Consider the following 17413-nt stretch of genomic DNA (forward strand, 5'->3'; position numbering starts at 1 on the left):
CTGTGCAGGGGCGTATTAAGAGAGAAGGGGGCCTGTGTTCACTCTGATGCTTATGGGAATAACAGGCGAGGATTTCTCTCTAATGATGAAACGCTCACCAGACCCAGCACTGAATTAGCAAGACATTGCACCCAAACCACTGCTGTACCTGATAACACTCATAAAAGCACATATGGATGCAAGTCAGTCACTGCGGGGACAGTGTAAGGGGTGGAGGGATGGTTACTTTCACCTACCACTGGGGAACACGCAGCAACCTGTGTGAACTTCACAGTGGAATGCGACAGGGATCTAATCCAGGCTGGTTCTGCCAGATCAGTGACAGATCCTGGGACATGTATGACAGCCGGTTGTCATTCTCACAGGCTATAAATAAGGCACCTGGTGTCTTCACAGGTCTCACACCCAAATTACTAATTTATCAGACATGACAGATGCAAGAATAAGCGCCATCAGAAAGCAGATACAGGGTACACAGTAAAGAGAAAGTAAACACTGTTCAACAGACACAAAAACAACAAGTAGAGTGTGCAAAAACACTCACAGACCCCTAAGTAATCCCGTCCCAGCTAAAGAATTAGTTCCCTGCAGCTGGGGAGTTTCAGATGCATAAGGAGCAAAAGCTGCTGCACAATCAGTTTCTACACATCCCCCCAGGGCCCAGTAATTACCAACCATCGACCCTGGAAGGACGGCCCCCCAATGACTGGCCTTGCCTAGTGTGGGACCTCCTTCTCTAGGATGCCCCCAACTGAGCCGGCCTCTTGAGTAGGCTCTTTGAAAGAAAAATGAATAGGCTGCAGAAGCAGCCTAGCATAAGAGCGCATGCCCTGTGGATAAAAAGTCCCTGCATAACAGGGGCATAAAGGCAGTAGGAACAAATGTATTGTGAAAACATTTAAAGTGACAGAGTCCCATCATATATGCTTTGAAATGAGCCCTATATCGGAAAATCCCTAAAACATAAGGAGGAGAATGGCAGAAATATGGAGCCTCTTCGATTTCAAATACCAGCACGAGAACCTTGGGCCTGATTCTGAGTTACAAGCAGGTACGAATGTGGCCACATTCTTAATGAGAAAATATTGCAAAACTGGACGCTAATGCAGTTATATGTACGTCCTAATGTGTATACATCTATGCGATCGCACCGCCCCATTTTGTCTGTACGAGAGAGGTGCAGACGATCTGCCCAAATTTGTCATTCACACTGAATATGCACAACCCAGAATAGTGCGTAACCCTGACTATGTGCCCACAAACCGTGCGTTGCATGTGTTGGCATTGTAGCTCAGTTGCCACCCAGAATCACCCATTAAGCAGCAGCAGAGAAGCATCTGAGATATGTACCAATCATCCATACATCCACAAATATGTGTAGGCAGCCATGCGCCTACATGTGGCCGCATTCAGACCTATGTGTGACTGAGAATCAGGCCCTTTACATACAGATGTATCCTCACACACCAAGTCTAAATACGTCATGCGGATCAAAGACAACTTGTGTGAGTGAGCTGCACAAAGCAGAGTAGCGTATTTTTCACTTGAACATGCGTATTAGTCGCAATGTGATGCGATAAGACTGCTTCATGAGACTGTGCTGATTAATCTGATATGCGACACTTGTATATCTATGTGCGACTGAGTCTGAATCTGTACAAAGGAACTTGGGCCCTGATTCAGAGCCGGACGCTCTGACCAGAGCGCTCGCTCTGAATCAGGGCCCACCTCCATAAATATGGAGCGTCCTCCTGGACGCTCGTATAGCTGTGGGTCACCACCCACAGCATATACGAGCGTGCAGGATGATGGTCGCGATCGTCTTGACCATCGCCACTGTGAGCAGAAGCCTGCGGTTGAGTTTCGCAACCGCAAGGCCAGGAGTGATTTTGGCTCTATCAGAGCCAAAATCACTCCCACTGACATCACTAGTGATGTCAGTGGGTCCGGCTTCTGACGGTAGGCGTTCCCTTGGGAACGCCTCCGTCTGGCAGGCACGCCCACCGAAGGGGGCGTGCTGTCAATCAACATCGACAGCACGCCCCCTTTGATCAGACACTACGAGCGAAGGAAAGTCCTTCGCTCGTCGCGTCTCGCGCATGCGCACGACGGAGCTCCCTCCGTCGTGCGCATGCGCAGTGCAGACCATCGACCCACTTGCGAGCGGACAGCCGCTCGCGAGTGGGTCTGAATCAGGCCCTTGGTGCGAATAGAAAGCAGCAGCCGCTGCATTGTAGCACTTTATATACAGATTGAGACTGAATTTAATAAGTGCAGTATCGTGAGGCAGCTTTGTCACATCGTATTGCAACTAAGACACGCATTCATGCAAAAAAACACATTGGCTGTTTGGTGGCGATATGTATGTATCCCAGACCCCAGTACAAATGCTGTACATACAGTATATGTTATCCGCCTGGCTATATTCAGGAACATTTACTAATGAAATAAACCCATGGATAAAAAACAAACACAAACAATACAGAATGAAAACAAATAACGCAGCCCCGTTATCTCCAATCACTGGCTTCAATGACTGAAATAAGCAGTTTCAAGCACAGTATTAAACCATTGTTATATATATGTATAGTACCAAGGCTGCTTATAGTATAGTGTATGGCTGTGTATTGCCTTCATTGTCTGTGAAATATTAAAATTTCCAAGGGAATGAGGTAATAAAACAGGACAAGCTTTTATTGATTATGATAGCAAAGGTGACCCAGCTGCCGCATGTACAATCGGAAAAATTAATGCACAATATGGATTAAACACAGGGAAAGTGATGTCACAGCAACACGGTCTCCAGTGATAAACCGAATCCCATAAAGACAATCCCTGATTCTGAGTTGGGCGCAGCGGCGATGTTTTCCATATGTGTGTGCGTCAGAGTTGCACCACATCTCAAACAGATTTAGATGCACAGTCTCTGAAATACATTGGGCAATCCTGGGTGGCAACTGGGATCTAACAAGGGGGCAGGGGAAGGCTAATCAGACGCATGAGGAAGTGGAGTCTTATGGGAGTGCTGGAGGTGTGTTGCGGGCGCATCGCTGAATGCAGTTGGATACAGAGACAGCCAACCACTCACATAGGAGGCCACACTCAGGTGGTGAATCAGGCCCTAAAGGTGTGGGAGGAGCTGCATCTGGCTGTAATTGAATGGGGAGTCAATTATTCACTTTGTTACATAGATGCAGTGGAATCAGGTTAATAATAGGGGGGTATGGTGCGCAATTAAAGTCCAATAAGAACAAATTAAAATTAATTGAATCTTAAAAGCTGCTACAGTTGGAGGGAACTGCAACCCACCAGAAATAGATGCAAAAAACCGGAAGAATTACTGTAGCGCTAGTAGAAACAATAGATACATTTTAATATCAATTATACCAGTAAATAAAACAATGTAGCATATGCATAAAAATCAATACACTGTATCTGATAAAAAGTCAATATAAAAACTCTTTCAAGAGTGGTAGGTATATTCCAGAGTAGTATATACACAAGTATTGTGATATCAGGGAGAACTTACACTCGACCTGAGAGGGCTTCCGCAGTCTGAATGAGGAAAAACTCAGACCGCGGGCAGGGTGTAACACGCTCAATCAGGGAGACTGTGGGATGCAGCTGCTAACGGCATGAAGTCAAAGGGTTTCTGTCATTCCAGGAAAAATACGGAGAAGCAGGTCTGATTCAAAGACAGTGTATCGCCCTGTAGCCTTAATGCGTTTCTCCAGGACAACACTCCCGGTTTCTTCAGAAGGAGGGCTCGGATGGAGCTTCTGAAGAAACCGGGAGTGTTGTCCCGGAGAAACGCATTAAGGCTACAGGGCGATACACTGTCTTTGAATCAGACCTGCTTCTCCGTATTTTTCCTGGAATGAGAGAAACCCTTTGACTTCATGCCGTTAGCAGCTGCATCCCACAGTCTCCCTGATTGAGCGTGTTACACCCTGCCCGCGGTCTGAGTTTTTCCTCACTCAGACTGCGGAAGCCCTCTCAGTTCGAGACCCGAAAACCTTTCGGCAGCAGCTGCATCTACTTTTCCGGACGAGAGCATTATACTCACCCCACCGGCTGTACTTACACAGTGGCAGCTTTTCCACAGACGGCACATCGGTCTGGGACCACCTCTGGCTAAACTGCTGTGAATCAGGTTAACACTGAATAATGTATTTTACCTTTTAGGGTTTCTATCAGGAATAAAATAATCTTTTGGGGTTTAGCCATCCTTTATCTGCATGGGTAAGCTCCAACTTGTACTGATCCCATTGCCAGCTCCCTCTTGCACTGATATCTTCTCCAGCTACTCACCATCTGTGGGGTAACATTGCTTACTGTGGGTAAGGAGCCCCCTTTGCTGCTAATGGCTAACTTGTAAGGGAGATATAAAGGGCTTTGTTTTGAGTCACACACAGGACATTGTACCCAGGATGACCCCACTAGGCAGCGGCAAACAAAATGATAGGATAACACATAGACAGTCAGGTACAAGAGAGGGGAAAAGTCTAACATCATCAGGTGCAAGACAGACATGCAGGCCTATAAAGCAGAGGAGGAGACCAAGCGCAGAGATGCTGGACCGGGTAATACAGCAATATATTTCATGGGGAAAGAACTTCATTTCGCATCCATAAAAAGCGGATGCTTGCTGTAGCATCAGTGAGGTGAGAGACTGTGGCTTGGCTTATGCAATTGTCTGTGGCACTTATGTGGGTAGTACGGTACCTTTGAGGGGTGGCCTACGTGAGTAAGGTTATTCCTGTGTCAGAAGGCGGGGGCAGTGAGGCTTACAGGAGAAAGCAGTTTGTACAGGAAAGGAGGGTTTAAACTGCAGAGAATATAGGTAACTACTTGTCATGTAAATGTGTATGTGTTTGTTTTTTCTTTTATTTGTATCTCTATTTTATTGCACGCTTTATATTTCTTTCTGAGTTAGTGAATTGTCTGTGTGATTCTGTGCATTTGTGAATATGTATACGCATTTCTTTTCAATACAGGAACAGTGGCAACACTGCAGTTGTGTAATTATATACAGTCTAATGATATCAATATATTAGTAAAACCACTATAAAAAGACAAGAATGACTGCATATCTAATCCTTAGGGAACAGAGCGGTCTTTGCAGTGCTACACACGGGTATACAGTACTGGAACTGAGCTCACATCAGAATTGAATACAATAATTATCTGCACCCTTATCCAGAGTGTGGAAGCTGCTATAAGTCTCTTAAGGTGCGTACACACTGGGTGATTAAAGTAGACGACTGAACGATAACGATATCGTTATCGTTCAGTCGTCCACTTTATCGTCCATTTTTACATTAAAACGATGAACTATAACGACGACGTGCGTTCTCGCGAGTCATTCGTCATTATCGTTCATCGAGTAAACATGGAGGCCAATCTGACGATATCATCAGGTTGCTGCATGTTGAGGAATGGGGGAGAGAGCCCGGCACTGAACGATATCGTTAATGATATCGTTCAGTGGGTGTGCTCTTTGTCATGAACAACATTGAGCACAGCCTGCCAGGGACACACTCAGGGAGCATATCGTCTAGTGTGTATGCTCCTTTATCATCTTTAGGCACATTCGGCCATTGATTTTTATTGAACAAAATAAAAGCACTGCTTATCGGTATATTCACTAAAGGCGCTTTTGCCATCTGCCCCTTCTCGGCGGGTTTCACATACCGTGTTTTGCTTTTTAATTTTCATGCCATTTTACATTTCGGGATCAAAGCTGTCACTTAGTAAATTTACCCCTTATGGGCATCATGCGGGGGAGGGGGTGTGCAGCGGTAGCCAGGGGCGGCGCATGCGCAAACACATTCTCCCTTTATGTTTTCAGAAAAAAATGCAGATTGTAGTAAATAGGGGCCTTAGTCACTAGTCATGTACATACTATATCATAGATAAAACTTTAGCTAGTTGTTCTCCTGATCTTAGGGTATGCCGTGAGCATATATTGTGAGCATCCCCACTACCATCCCTTACAGAAGGAGAGTTCAGTTACCTGTTCAGCTGTAGGGACAATAGCAGCATCTCCAGGTGCTCCCAATGGACTATTGTAAGGGGGTGGTGCAGGGCGACTCAGTGACCCTCCTCTTTGAGGTGCATCAGAAGGTGGGCAATCTGGTCGTGGGACAGGTTCAGGTTTGACATAACTCTGAGGATGAAATAAATACATAGCCATTACATGACACAGGTACAATGTATTAAGATTTATTTATGCTCTGACACTTTTCCAGAAAACCTTCCTAATCCAAAGCAGGTGGGGAAATTGTACTCAAAAGCACAACAAAAATCTGTAATCTTCCTCACTAATACATAATACTTGTAAATCTTGTAATTATTGTTCCTTACAGTGGAAAGGTCATCCACACACAAAATCACTTGTGTTACATAGAAAAGAAACCTAAATGTCTCCAGCTCTTCTCTCCTAATGCAAGGCAAGGCATGTTTGTTTCTACGGTAACAGTACCATAAAGGCCAACTAGACACATGCACGGGATAGCGCTGGTCAAGTTGCAGACAAATCTAATAGATTGTTTCAATAAAGAATTGAATGTATTTAAGTCACACACCACATGTTGCAGCCCTTTATCCAGTATATGTGTTTATTATATTTTATATATTTATGCTAAAAATCACACACGCACACACATATACTCTCACACACATTATGTATATATTAAATATACACACATATACACACACAAATTCAGGGTGTGCAGTCCAGGAATCTTTCCCATATACTGTGCTTATTATATTTGTCTGTATCCATTATGCCTTGCGTGGATGAGCGTGGGAGTAGAGTGCACAGGTGCTGACCTTCGCAGTCAGCAGGTCTTAAACACATTTTCAGTCCAATAATCTCGTCATAAGGCTACAAGTCTTTAGGTCATTTCACAACCACAATGTACTTTACCACTTACACCAGAGGGTTCTAGGCTATGATTACATGAGGATTTCTAGAATAGACTGCATGATGGTTTAATGCTATGACTACATGAACCAATCAGCTCTCTTCCTCCTTCTTATACTAGGTTTCTACATGTACGGCACAAATGCCTCTAGCTGCTTTCCACTGTAACTCATTTTGCTACTCGAAAGAACTGTATTAACCATTCAGGAATAGTTTTAAAGCACAGTACTGACTGTATTAGCATATTGGTATTGTTCCTGCGTACCACAAACCTCTCCTCCACTGCAAGTATAGCACCGCAGAGTACAATGATTTGCAGAACACTGTTTGTAATGCAAGCATACAAAAGATGAAGGGAGAAATGCATCTGAGCAATGTACTTGCTTTAAATTATGATCAACACTGCAGGTACCTATGAATTTAACAAGACATCTTTATAGCCTGATACAGATTTATAAATATACACGAAAGTATGGCTAATTAGATGTATTACTTTTTTGTATGAACACTATAAATCAGTGCTTTGAGTGGAAGAACTAATCAAATGCCACAAGCCTAGACAGGAGGGGTGTCTTATGAGAGGAGGGGGCCCGCATGCAGTCTCCGTTCGGGGCCCCTACACTCATCCTGGCAGCATACTGAGCACAGTAGAATCCGAGAACTAGTAGAATCTAGAGATGTGCCGAAGTCTGCTGCTCATGCACAGATCTTCGGAGAAATGGCGCAGCAGCCATTTTCCCAACACTTTTCCTACTGTGCATGCACATAACGTCGGGAAAATGGCCGCTGCACCATTTCCCCTGTAATCTGTGCAGTGTTGCTGTCGCCAATGCAGGACTCCGGAGAGGTAAGTATTGAATAAATAGATGCAGGGGGTGTGGTGCTCACGGGCCACTGGGTCAAGGGGGGGCCCACACCTGCACCCATTATAGATATGCCACTGAGGAAGCAGACGTAGGTTCTGAGAAACGTGTTACTAAGGAACCATGAATTGGTACTCTCCACTCACATAGCTATTATTATTCATTTTTTAATTTTTAAATTAGTATTTTTAATTCTGTATTTTATTGTATTTATTTTTATGTAGAATATCCTTTTACTTTTGTGGATAATTATTTGGTGTACTACACCACAATATAATAATATAAGTTTAAATTATTTGAAAAACTGGATTTTGCAAAAGCTTTTCTAACTTTTGGATCCAAGGACCATTATTAAGTTCCAGAGATTCATCTTCCATCTATTTAATACCGAGGGACATCAGGTTCTGAGAAATAAATATCCAAGGCTTACTTCACACCCCATTCAAGGTGAGTACACTACATAATTTTGTAGGACCTTGCATTGGGTATACTGATCTGCACTACAGAGGCTTGTTATATGTGTTTCCCCCATTAACACACACCGACCCAGAGTGATTCACCATCTAGATCGACGGGCTCTTCGTTGCATTCTGCAACCACCGCAGGGCCACGGTGAAAATTGGGTCCAAAGTTTAATAACTACCAGAAACGGGCGAGCGCATATCTGTAACTTATGAGAACAAAATTCCTTTACATTATCACACGATATTGTTTTCCATTTTTTTCACACATCTCTAAACAAACCGAGAAAACTACCGAAAAGTTTTTAGATTCTGAATAGATCAAAGAAAGTGCCGGAGCAACTTTTTTACTTCAATTGTTCCCTCTGAGGGGCCTTTTTGAAAAGCTCCTGCTGTTCCTGGCTGCATATCTGGATCTATTACCGGATCTCACAGAGAAGTCACACACACTCTCATAGATATGCCACTGCCTAGCCATCTCCTTACCGCTTGTGGTGTGTGAATAGGAGAAAGTGTGTCTAAATTAGTCATCGGAAACTCCAGTCCCTTCCGTCTCAGGTCTTCGTACACTGCGACCACCCCAGTCAGGTCTGGAGAGCTGCGGAAAGCATCAGCCCATGCCTATGATAAGAGGAGGAAAGAAAACGAGAAATACTTGTTTAAAAGAGACAGGAAAGGGTATATATGGAGTGTTTATATATATATATATATATATATATATATATATATACACACACACTCCAACAATCTGTGGACAATCACTAATGTCTAATGTACTGGGCATTGAGACAACCCCTAATGAGGGATCATAAGGACATAAACAACAAAAGAAAAAAGAATCCCCATATGAGTGCACTGATTCTTGCCATTTATCAACATAAAATATAACCTTTATTAGAATAATTAATAACCACTTAGTGGTAAGAATAAAAACACAACAAAATATACATCAAAAAAGGGGGGAAAAATATTTTTAAAATAGTATGTAAAATACTAATAAGTGCTCAGTCATATGTGCTCTGATTATTGATACTCAATGGTATGCTAAATATGTTGACTACAATCAATATATGTAGGTGCCTAATAATAGATATAAATGTAAATAATAATAAATAAATAGGCCACCAAATATTTATATGTCCCTCAATATCGCATATATATTAGTTACCTGTATAGAGTGCACAATATATGAGCTGACATGCTCTCTTATTATACTTAATAGAGTCTAATATACAGATCTCCACCGGACATAGAATACAATAGGTATTATATATACCACGAGCATCCTACAGTATTAATATATCATATCAGTCCACTCGTGTGGAAATACATAGAATGCTGCACGGCTACCTATTATTAAATATCTGGGACTCATGTAACGAGTATGTTTTTATAAAGGGCTGCCGTGTGTACTGGCAGCACGAGCGGCTTTACAGCTGGAGCCCGCACTGACTCTGCAGCGTCGTGCGGCTTACAGGTCCACTGCTGACCAACTAATATAGTGCACAACGTGGGACATATAATAACAATGTTAACTAATATAGATCTCCATCAACATATTATTGGCAACATATTTGACACATTTGTACTGGCACATCAAACGTCTGACGCGCGTTTCGCCGTGCTTTTTCAAAAAGCAGACCAGAACAAACATCCTGATACTCCTTAAATACCAGCATCCTCCTATCAGTCTTAATTGTAACATGATTGACAAGCTGAAGAGCCAATCATAAGGGGGAAGTGACTTAACTAAGGCTGAATATAGTGTATCCTTTGGAAAAGCCTAAATTTGATACAATTTAGTAACTATGCTGTTAATACAATATCATGTAGTCAATAACTCAATATATCTCCTACTCCATTCCACTTAGTATATATTATATTATATTAAAGATAAATAAATATTACTAAGTGGAATGGAGTAGGAGATATATTGAGTTATTGACTACATGATATTGTATTAACAGCATAGTTACTAAATTGTATCAAATTTAGGCTTTTCCAAAGGATACACTATATTCAGCCTTAGTTAAGTCACTTCCCCCTTATGATTGGCTCTTCAGCTTGTCAATCATGTTACAATTAAGACTGATAGGAGGATGCTGGTATTTAAGGAGTATCAGGATGTTTGTTCTGGTCTGCCTTTTGAAAAAGCACTGCGAAACGCGCATCAGGCGTTTGATGTGCCAGTACAAATATGTCAAATATGTTGCCAATAATATGTTGATGGAGATCTATATTAGTTAACATTGTTATTATATGTCCCACGTTGTGCACTATATTAGTTGGTCAGCAGTGGAGCTGTAAGCCGCACAACGCTGCAGAGTCAGTGCGGGCTCCAGCTGATAAGCCGCTTTCTCTGCCAGTACACGCGGCAGAGACAACACAGGCTCAAGCTGACTAGCCGCTCGTGCTGCCAGTACACGCGGCAGAGGGAGTGCGGGCTCCAGCTGTAAAGCCGCTCGTACTGCCACTACACACGGCAGCCCTTTATAAAAACATACTCGTTACATGAGTCCCGGATATTTAATAATAAATAGCCGTGCAGCATTCTATGTATTTCCACACAAGTGGACTGATATGATATATTAATACTGTAGGATGCTCGTGGTATATATAATACCTATTGTATTCTATGTCCGGTGGAGATCTGTATATTAGACTCTATTAAGTATAATAAGAGAGCATGTCAGCTCATATATTGTGCACTCTATACAGGTAACTAATATATATGCGATATTGAGGGACATATAAATATTTGGTGGCCTATTTATTTATTATTATTTACATTTATATCTATTATTAGGCACCTACATATATTGATTGTAGTCAACATATTTAGCATACCATTGAGTATCAATAATCAGAGCACATATGACTGAGCACTTATTAGTATTTTACATACTATTTTAAAAATATTTTCCCCCCCTTTTTTTGATGTATATTTTGTTGTGTTTTTATTCTTACCACTAAGTGGTTATTAATTATTCTAATAAAGGTTATATTTTATGTTGATAAATGGCAAGAATCAGTGCACTCATATGGGGATTCTATTTTCTTTTGTTGTTTATGTAATATTGTTATATCCCTGAGTTGCACCCCTGATGATACTATAATATTGAGAGATAGTTAGGACCATTAACAGGGTAATTCTGCAAATATAATAGCCTTGGTGCGACCCGCCATTCCAGTTTCCCCTTCCTTGTGTTTCAAGGTCTCATAAGGAGACGAAACGTGTAGGGTGAAGAGGCTTTGAGATCCGCTAGGAGACACAATCGAGCTCTCAACCCTAGAATAAGTGTGGAAAAATCTTATACCTTGAGAGTGGAATGTCTGCAACTAATTGTGATGTAATATGTATTGTGAAAAGTGTGTTTTATACAAATAAATGTGAAAAAAAAGATATTTAAATTGTAGTATTGGGTTTACAGCCCTATGGTATTATCTACTGAATTTTGGGTATAGCACCACTGATATTCAGGTTTGTTGAGACAGGTTTGTAACTTCCAGAAACTGGATGTCCCTTAGAACAACTTATCCTGGTCAGTCACCAGACAATCTTCAATCAGCTAGGAAACAGAGAATACTAGCTTTAGTTTGTGTTATATCTGCCCTCTAGTGGTCTGTTTTTGGATGTTACTTAGGTAGGCCCTTAGTAACAGGGATCTCACAGAGAGGAGCAGCCGACTTGTGCCTACAGAAATATGATAAAAGATATATTCTGTGGATATTTGGGCCAGATTCAGGTTGGAACACAAGGCTACGTTCGCACACAGCCGGACGATGTTTGCATTCTGAGCATGCGTATAAGACGCAGTGCGCAAACCAGGCGCTGCAACCGGCAATGCGATTGCAGGCAGTACGCAGACCAATCACTCAGTGATTGGCAGGAAGTGCCATTTGTGGGTGGTGATGGGGGGGTCGTGTGACCACAGGTGTGTCAGTGCGTTCGAACGCATAAATTATCCACAGCGAACCCATACACAGCCTGAGTACTCACTGCGTGCAGGAAGATTAGCAATTCGTGCGGGAGGGGTCAGGTCAACCACTATTCTGCGTCTTGGTTCGATGGTTCTCGATTGTACTGATGTTTTCGCTATCTTGCACATTATTACGGATGTGAGTAAAGGGGTGTCTTTATGAAGTGCTGGGCGTCTTCATATTATGGTGCGGTGGCAGTGCATATGCATTCATTAGCATATTTTGGCAACAGCCAGGTGCGTGTGATTGCAGACTTGCGATCCGTGCTGAATCAAGCCCTATATACACTGTTATATTTCAAGAGCTGTTGGGTTTGGGTGAAATCACATTCTATTTACACCGGTAAGTACAAACCGCTGAAACAGGCACATAATGTATACGCTCAACCTCCTAGACATACACACTCTGCAGAAACAGATACCTGTTAGATACACTCGAGAACTATAGTCCAAAAAAACAAAAATCTACAAAAGGTGGACAAACTTAAAAACCTGCAAAGCTCCACTTATGGAACCAGTGACGTTTACTGTAATTCTTTGCTGCCCCCAAGTGGTATCCATAAAAAGTTGTCCAGATAAATATAAAGAACACTTTGAAGGCTACGCCAGCAACTCTGGTACACACCGATCTTATATGCAAGGATATTGAAACTACATTGTCACAAAATTATAAATAAATGGGATACTGCAAAGACACCCATCATGACCAAGGGAAGGGAACTACCACTAAAGATACAAAAAGGGTGGTAACAGGCAGGTACTTTTGATCGTAAAGAAGATTAGTATGGAGAGTGCACTATTTCCTTCTTTTCTGCAATGAGTGTCATCAGCCATCAGCCATGTGACTGTGAAACAAAACAGGAGGTTTTGCATTTTTTTTTACATATGGACAGATGCTGGTTCATCACCAGTTTCTTCCTCTGCTCTTTACACCCAACGCTGCCCACTTGCTAGATGAAGGATGTAATTATTTATTAAACATGAAGGATTAATATCCGCAACCACAGAAGGAATCTGGATAATAAAAAATGAGATATGGTAAGACCTTACCTTTGTTATCTCTATTTCTACGAAGTCCATAGGGTTCCACAGGATTCCTTGGGGTATAGGTGATGACGTAAGGCATCGGGCACCATAGAGTTAAATTTTCAGCCTCCCAGGCTGCACTAGGGTCCCCCTCCTATACCCCGCCCCCGAGCCAAGGCATCTCAGTTACGTACCAAGCCATAGGCCGGAGGAGGAGAAGGAAGAGAGAGAGAAAAAAGATCTGGACACACACAATCACATTCTCACCAGAGGGAGATGGAAAAAAACGGTGACCAGAGTAAAGCCCATCAGCAGCACAGGTGCGATAGGGTGGGAGTCCTGTGGAACCCTATGGACTTCGTAGAAATAGAGATAACAAAGGTAAGGTCTTACCATATCTCATATTTTCTACATCAGGGTCCAAAGGATATCCACAGGATACCTTGGGGATGTCACAAAGCAGTATCCTTTAAGGGTGGGGACGCTCCTGTGCTGAAAGGAGAATCCGCCGCCCAAAGGAAGCATCCTGAGAGGCAAAGGTGTCAAACGCGTAATACCTCACAAAGGTATGGACAGAGGACCACGTGGCAGCCTTGCAGATCTGGACTGCAGAGGCACCACGTCGAGCTGCCCACGAAGGACCCACAGACCTAGTGGAATGAGCCCTCACAGAGGATGGAACCGGAAGGCCTTCACGAAGATAAGCTTCTGAAATTGCCATACGAATCCAACCTGCCAAAGTTTGCTTTGAAGCAGACCAACCCTTTTTATGGAAGCCATAGAGAACAAACAAGGCGTCCGACTTCCTAAATAAGAAGTGCGGTCAACATAAATCCTTAAGGCCCGCACAACGTCCAAAGTGGCCTCACCCACTGAAAGATCAGGTGAGTTAAAAGCCGGCACAATGATTTCCTCGTTGATAAGGAAACTTGAAACAACTTTGGGAAGGAATCCAGGATGAGTGCGCAGCACCGCCCTGTTCCTATGAAAAATCAGGAAAGGGGTCTACAGGAGAGAGTCCCTAAGTCAGAAACACGTCTGGCCGAAGCAATAGCCAGAAGGAATATTGTTTTAGCTGTGAGCCATTTAAGGTCCACTGAGCACAGTGGTTCAAACGGCGGTCCTGGAGAGCCCTCAGGACCACAGCTAAATCCCAAGGCGCCACCGGTGGAACAAAAGGTGGCTGAATTCAAAGAACACCTTGCATAAAGGTGCACATATCAGGGATTGCAGCAATCCTACGATGGAACCAGACTGACAGGGCAGACACCTGCACCTTCAGAGAAGCAAGGCGAAGCCCATGGTCTAGCCCCGCCTGTAGGAAAGCTAACACTCTAGACAGACGGAACTCCCGAGGGGCATACCCTCTCGGTCGACACCACTGGAAGAACGTATGCCACACACGATGGTATATCCTTGCAGAAGATGGTTTCCGAGCTCTTAGCATAGTTTGTACCATAGAGATGGAAAACCCCCTGGACCTTAACATGGCCGTCTCAACAGCCACGCCGTCAAAGACAGCCGAGCCAGGTCCGGGTGAAGACAAGGACCCTGTGATAGCAGGTCCGGTCGTAGCGGCAACCGCAGAGGAAGGTCCACGGACAGACTCTGAAGGTCTGAGAACCAGTGCCGCCTGGGCCATGCGGGAGCTATCAATGGGAGCGTACCTCCTTCCTGTTTGAATTTCCGGATTACCCGTGGAAGAAGGGAAAACGGAGGAAAGAGATAAGCAAACCGGAACGTCCACTGGACGGACAGAGCATCCACCAGAGACGCCTTTTCGTCTCTTGTTCGAGATCCGTACATCGGTAACTTGTTGTTGTGCCGTGACGCCATGAGGTCTATCTCTAGAAGACCCCACCTGTCCATCAGAAGTTGAAAGACGTCCTGGTGCAGAGACCATTCCCCCGGATGAACGTCCTGCTGACTGAGAAAGTCCGCCTCCCAGTTGAGGACTCCTGGGATGAATACTGCTGATATGGCCGGGAGATTGCGCTCCGCCCAGACCAGGATGCGGGACACCTCTACGAGTGCCGGACGACTTCGGGTTCCTCCTTGCCGATTTATGTAGGCCACGGTGGTGGCGTTGTCCGACTGGACCTGCACGGGGTGACCTTGGAGAGCATGTGCCTGCTGGAGAGCATTGAAAACCGCGCAGAGTTCCAAGATGTTTATTGGAAACTCCTTTTCCGCCTGAGTCCACCTGCCCTGGAAGAAGTGTGGACCCGTGACAGCTACCCAGCCCCAAAGGCTGGCATCCGTTGTTAACAGGACCCAGTTCGCCACCCAAAATGGACGACCCTTGTTGAGGTGGGTCGTCTGCAACCACCAGGCTAGAGACAGGCGAACCTCCGGAGTGAGCACCATCATCTGTGACTTTAGACTCTGAGGCAGTCCATTCTATTTGGACAGGATCAATTGCTGCAGAGGTCTGGAGTAAAACTGGGCATATTCCACCATGTCGAATACTGACACCATGGAGCCCAGTAACACTCAGCGACTCTGCAGACAACTGCGCACCCTCAACTGTAAAACAGAGATCTTTTCCCCCGTCACAAAGATCCTCTGCTGTCTGGAGTCCAATAAGGCTCCGAGGTGCAGAATCCTCTGAGACGGGATCAGGGTGGACTTTTGCCAGTTTATTAACCAGCCGTGACGTTGCAGTACTGCAATCGTCAGGTCCAAGTGGCGTAGAAGGAGTTCTGGAGATCCTGCCACCAACAGAAGGTCGTCTAGGTACGGCAACATACGGACTCCCTGCAGCCACAGGTAAGCCACCATGACCTTGGTGAACACTCGTGGTGCTGTCGCCAGGCCAAAAGGTAACGCCCGGAACTGGAAGTGACATCATGTAATCCCCAGGCTCCAGCGCCAGAATGATGGACCGTAGGGTCTCCATCCGAAACCGCGGCACCCGCAAGGACTTGTTGAGGGCCTTGAGGTTGAGAATCGGACGGTACGACCCATTGGGTTTCTGCACCAAAAATAGATTGGAATAGAAACCCTGGCCCCTCTGGGAGAATGAAACAGGCACTATAACTCCAGCCTGGAGCATAGTGTGCAAAACCTTCTGCAGTTCCAAGGCTTTGTTCCGGTCTAATGGAAGGCCCGTGGTGAAGAACCGGGATGGGGCCTGTGCCGAAAGGAGAGGGCATACCCGTGAGAAACCACCCCGTGAACCAAATAGTCTGTCGTGGTCATCGACCAACACTGGGCGAACAGCAGCAGGCGGCCTCCCACTTTGGGATCCCCCAAAGGGAGGCCCGGACCGTCAGGCCGCAGGTTTGTCATCTGCCTTAAGGGCCGGGCGTCTGGTACTCCAGGCCTGTTTCCTGGGCTTGGCCGATATCTTGGGCCCAGCCTGTCGGGGAAAAGACTGTGCTTTAGGCCTACCCTGGGCCCTGTAAGGCCAACATACCCGAACTGGAAGGGACCGCAGCAGACGGGAGACATGCAGATTTGGCTGCCGCCAGCGTGGCTACAATTTTGTCCAGATCCGGACCAAATAGGACTTCTCCATTAAAAGGCAAAGGTTCTAAGCCCTTTTTGGAATCAGTGTCCGCCTTCCAAGATCGCAACCATAAGGTGCGACGAGCAGCAACAGCTGCCGAAGAAATCCGAGATGTGAGGATACTGATATCCAAGGCCGCTTCATTGATGTAAGTGGCCGAATCCCGGAGATTGCCTACCAACTCGGCCTGTTCAGCCGAACAGTCGGAATCCAAAGTCGCCTCCAAACTATCAGCCCAGCGCTCCATAGCTCTGGCTACCCAACAAACGCCATAGCCGGTCTGGATGCCCCCTCCGCGAGGGAATAAATGGACTTTAGGCAGATCTCCACCGTTCCGTAGCATACTTCAAGGAGGACATGGAGGGCATGGGCAATGAGGCACTTCGGACTAGGCGTGTCACATGAGAATCCACTTGTGGAGGGGATTCCCACTTAGAAAAATAATTGTCCGCAAACGGATAAGCCACAGCTAAGCGCCTCTGAGGCTGATACCGTTTACCAGGGTGTTTCCACGCCTCCTCTAAATGGTCTACTAACTGACCCGAAAGAGGAAACACTGTGGCGTCACCCTTAATATCCCTAAAAAAAGGCATATTTGGACTTGGACACCGGAGGATCGTCATCCTCAATAACTAAAGCCGTGC

General features: G+C 44.8%; 1 protein-coding gene across 2 annotated transcripts in view; it reads right to left on the bottom strand.

Moving 5' to 3' along the window:
* The window catches only part of TOM1 (target of myb1 membrane trafficking protein), a 170083-nt gene that overhangs the window by 78983 nt on the left and 73687 nt on the right, over nt 1-17413 (bottom strand). For both annotated transcript variants that reach the window (XM_088455108.1, XM_088455110.1), the window contains exons 5-6: nt 8739-8873; nt 6017-6169 (exon numbers count right to left, since the gene is read on the bottom strand). In XM_088455108.1, coding sequence (XP_088311234.1) covers nt 6017-6169; nt 8739-8873 — 288 coding nt within the window. The remainder of the gene's footprint in view (nt 1-6016; nt 6170-8738; nt 8874-17413) is intronic.

Source organism: Taudactylus pleione, unplaced genomic scaffold (assembly GCF_031769625.1).
Source record: "Taudactylus pleione unplaced genomic scaffold, aTauple2 ptg000642l, whole genome shotgun sequence".
NCBI lineage: Eukaryota > Metazoa > Chordata > Amphibia > Anura > Myobatrachidae > Taudactylus > Taudactylus pleione.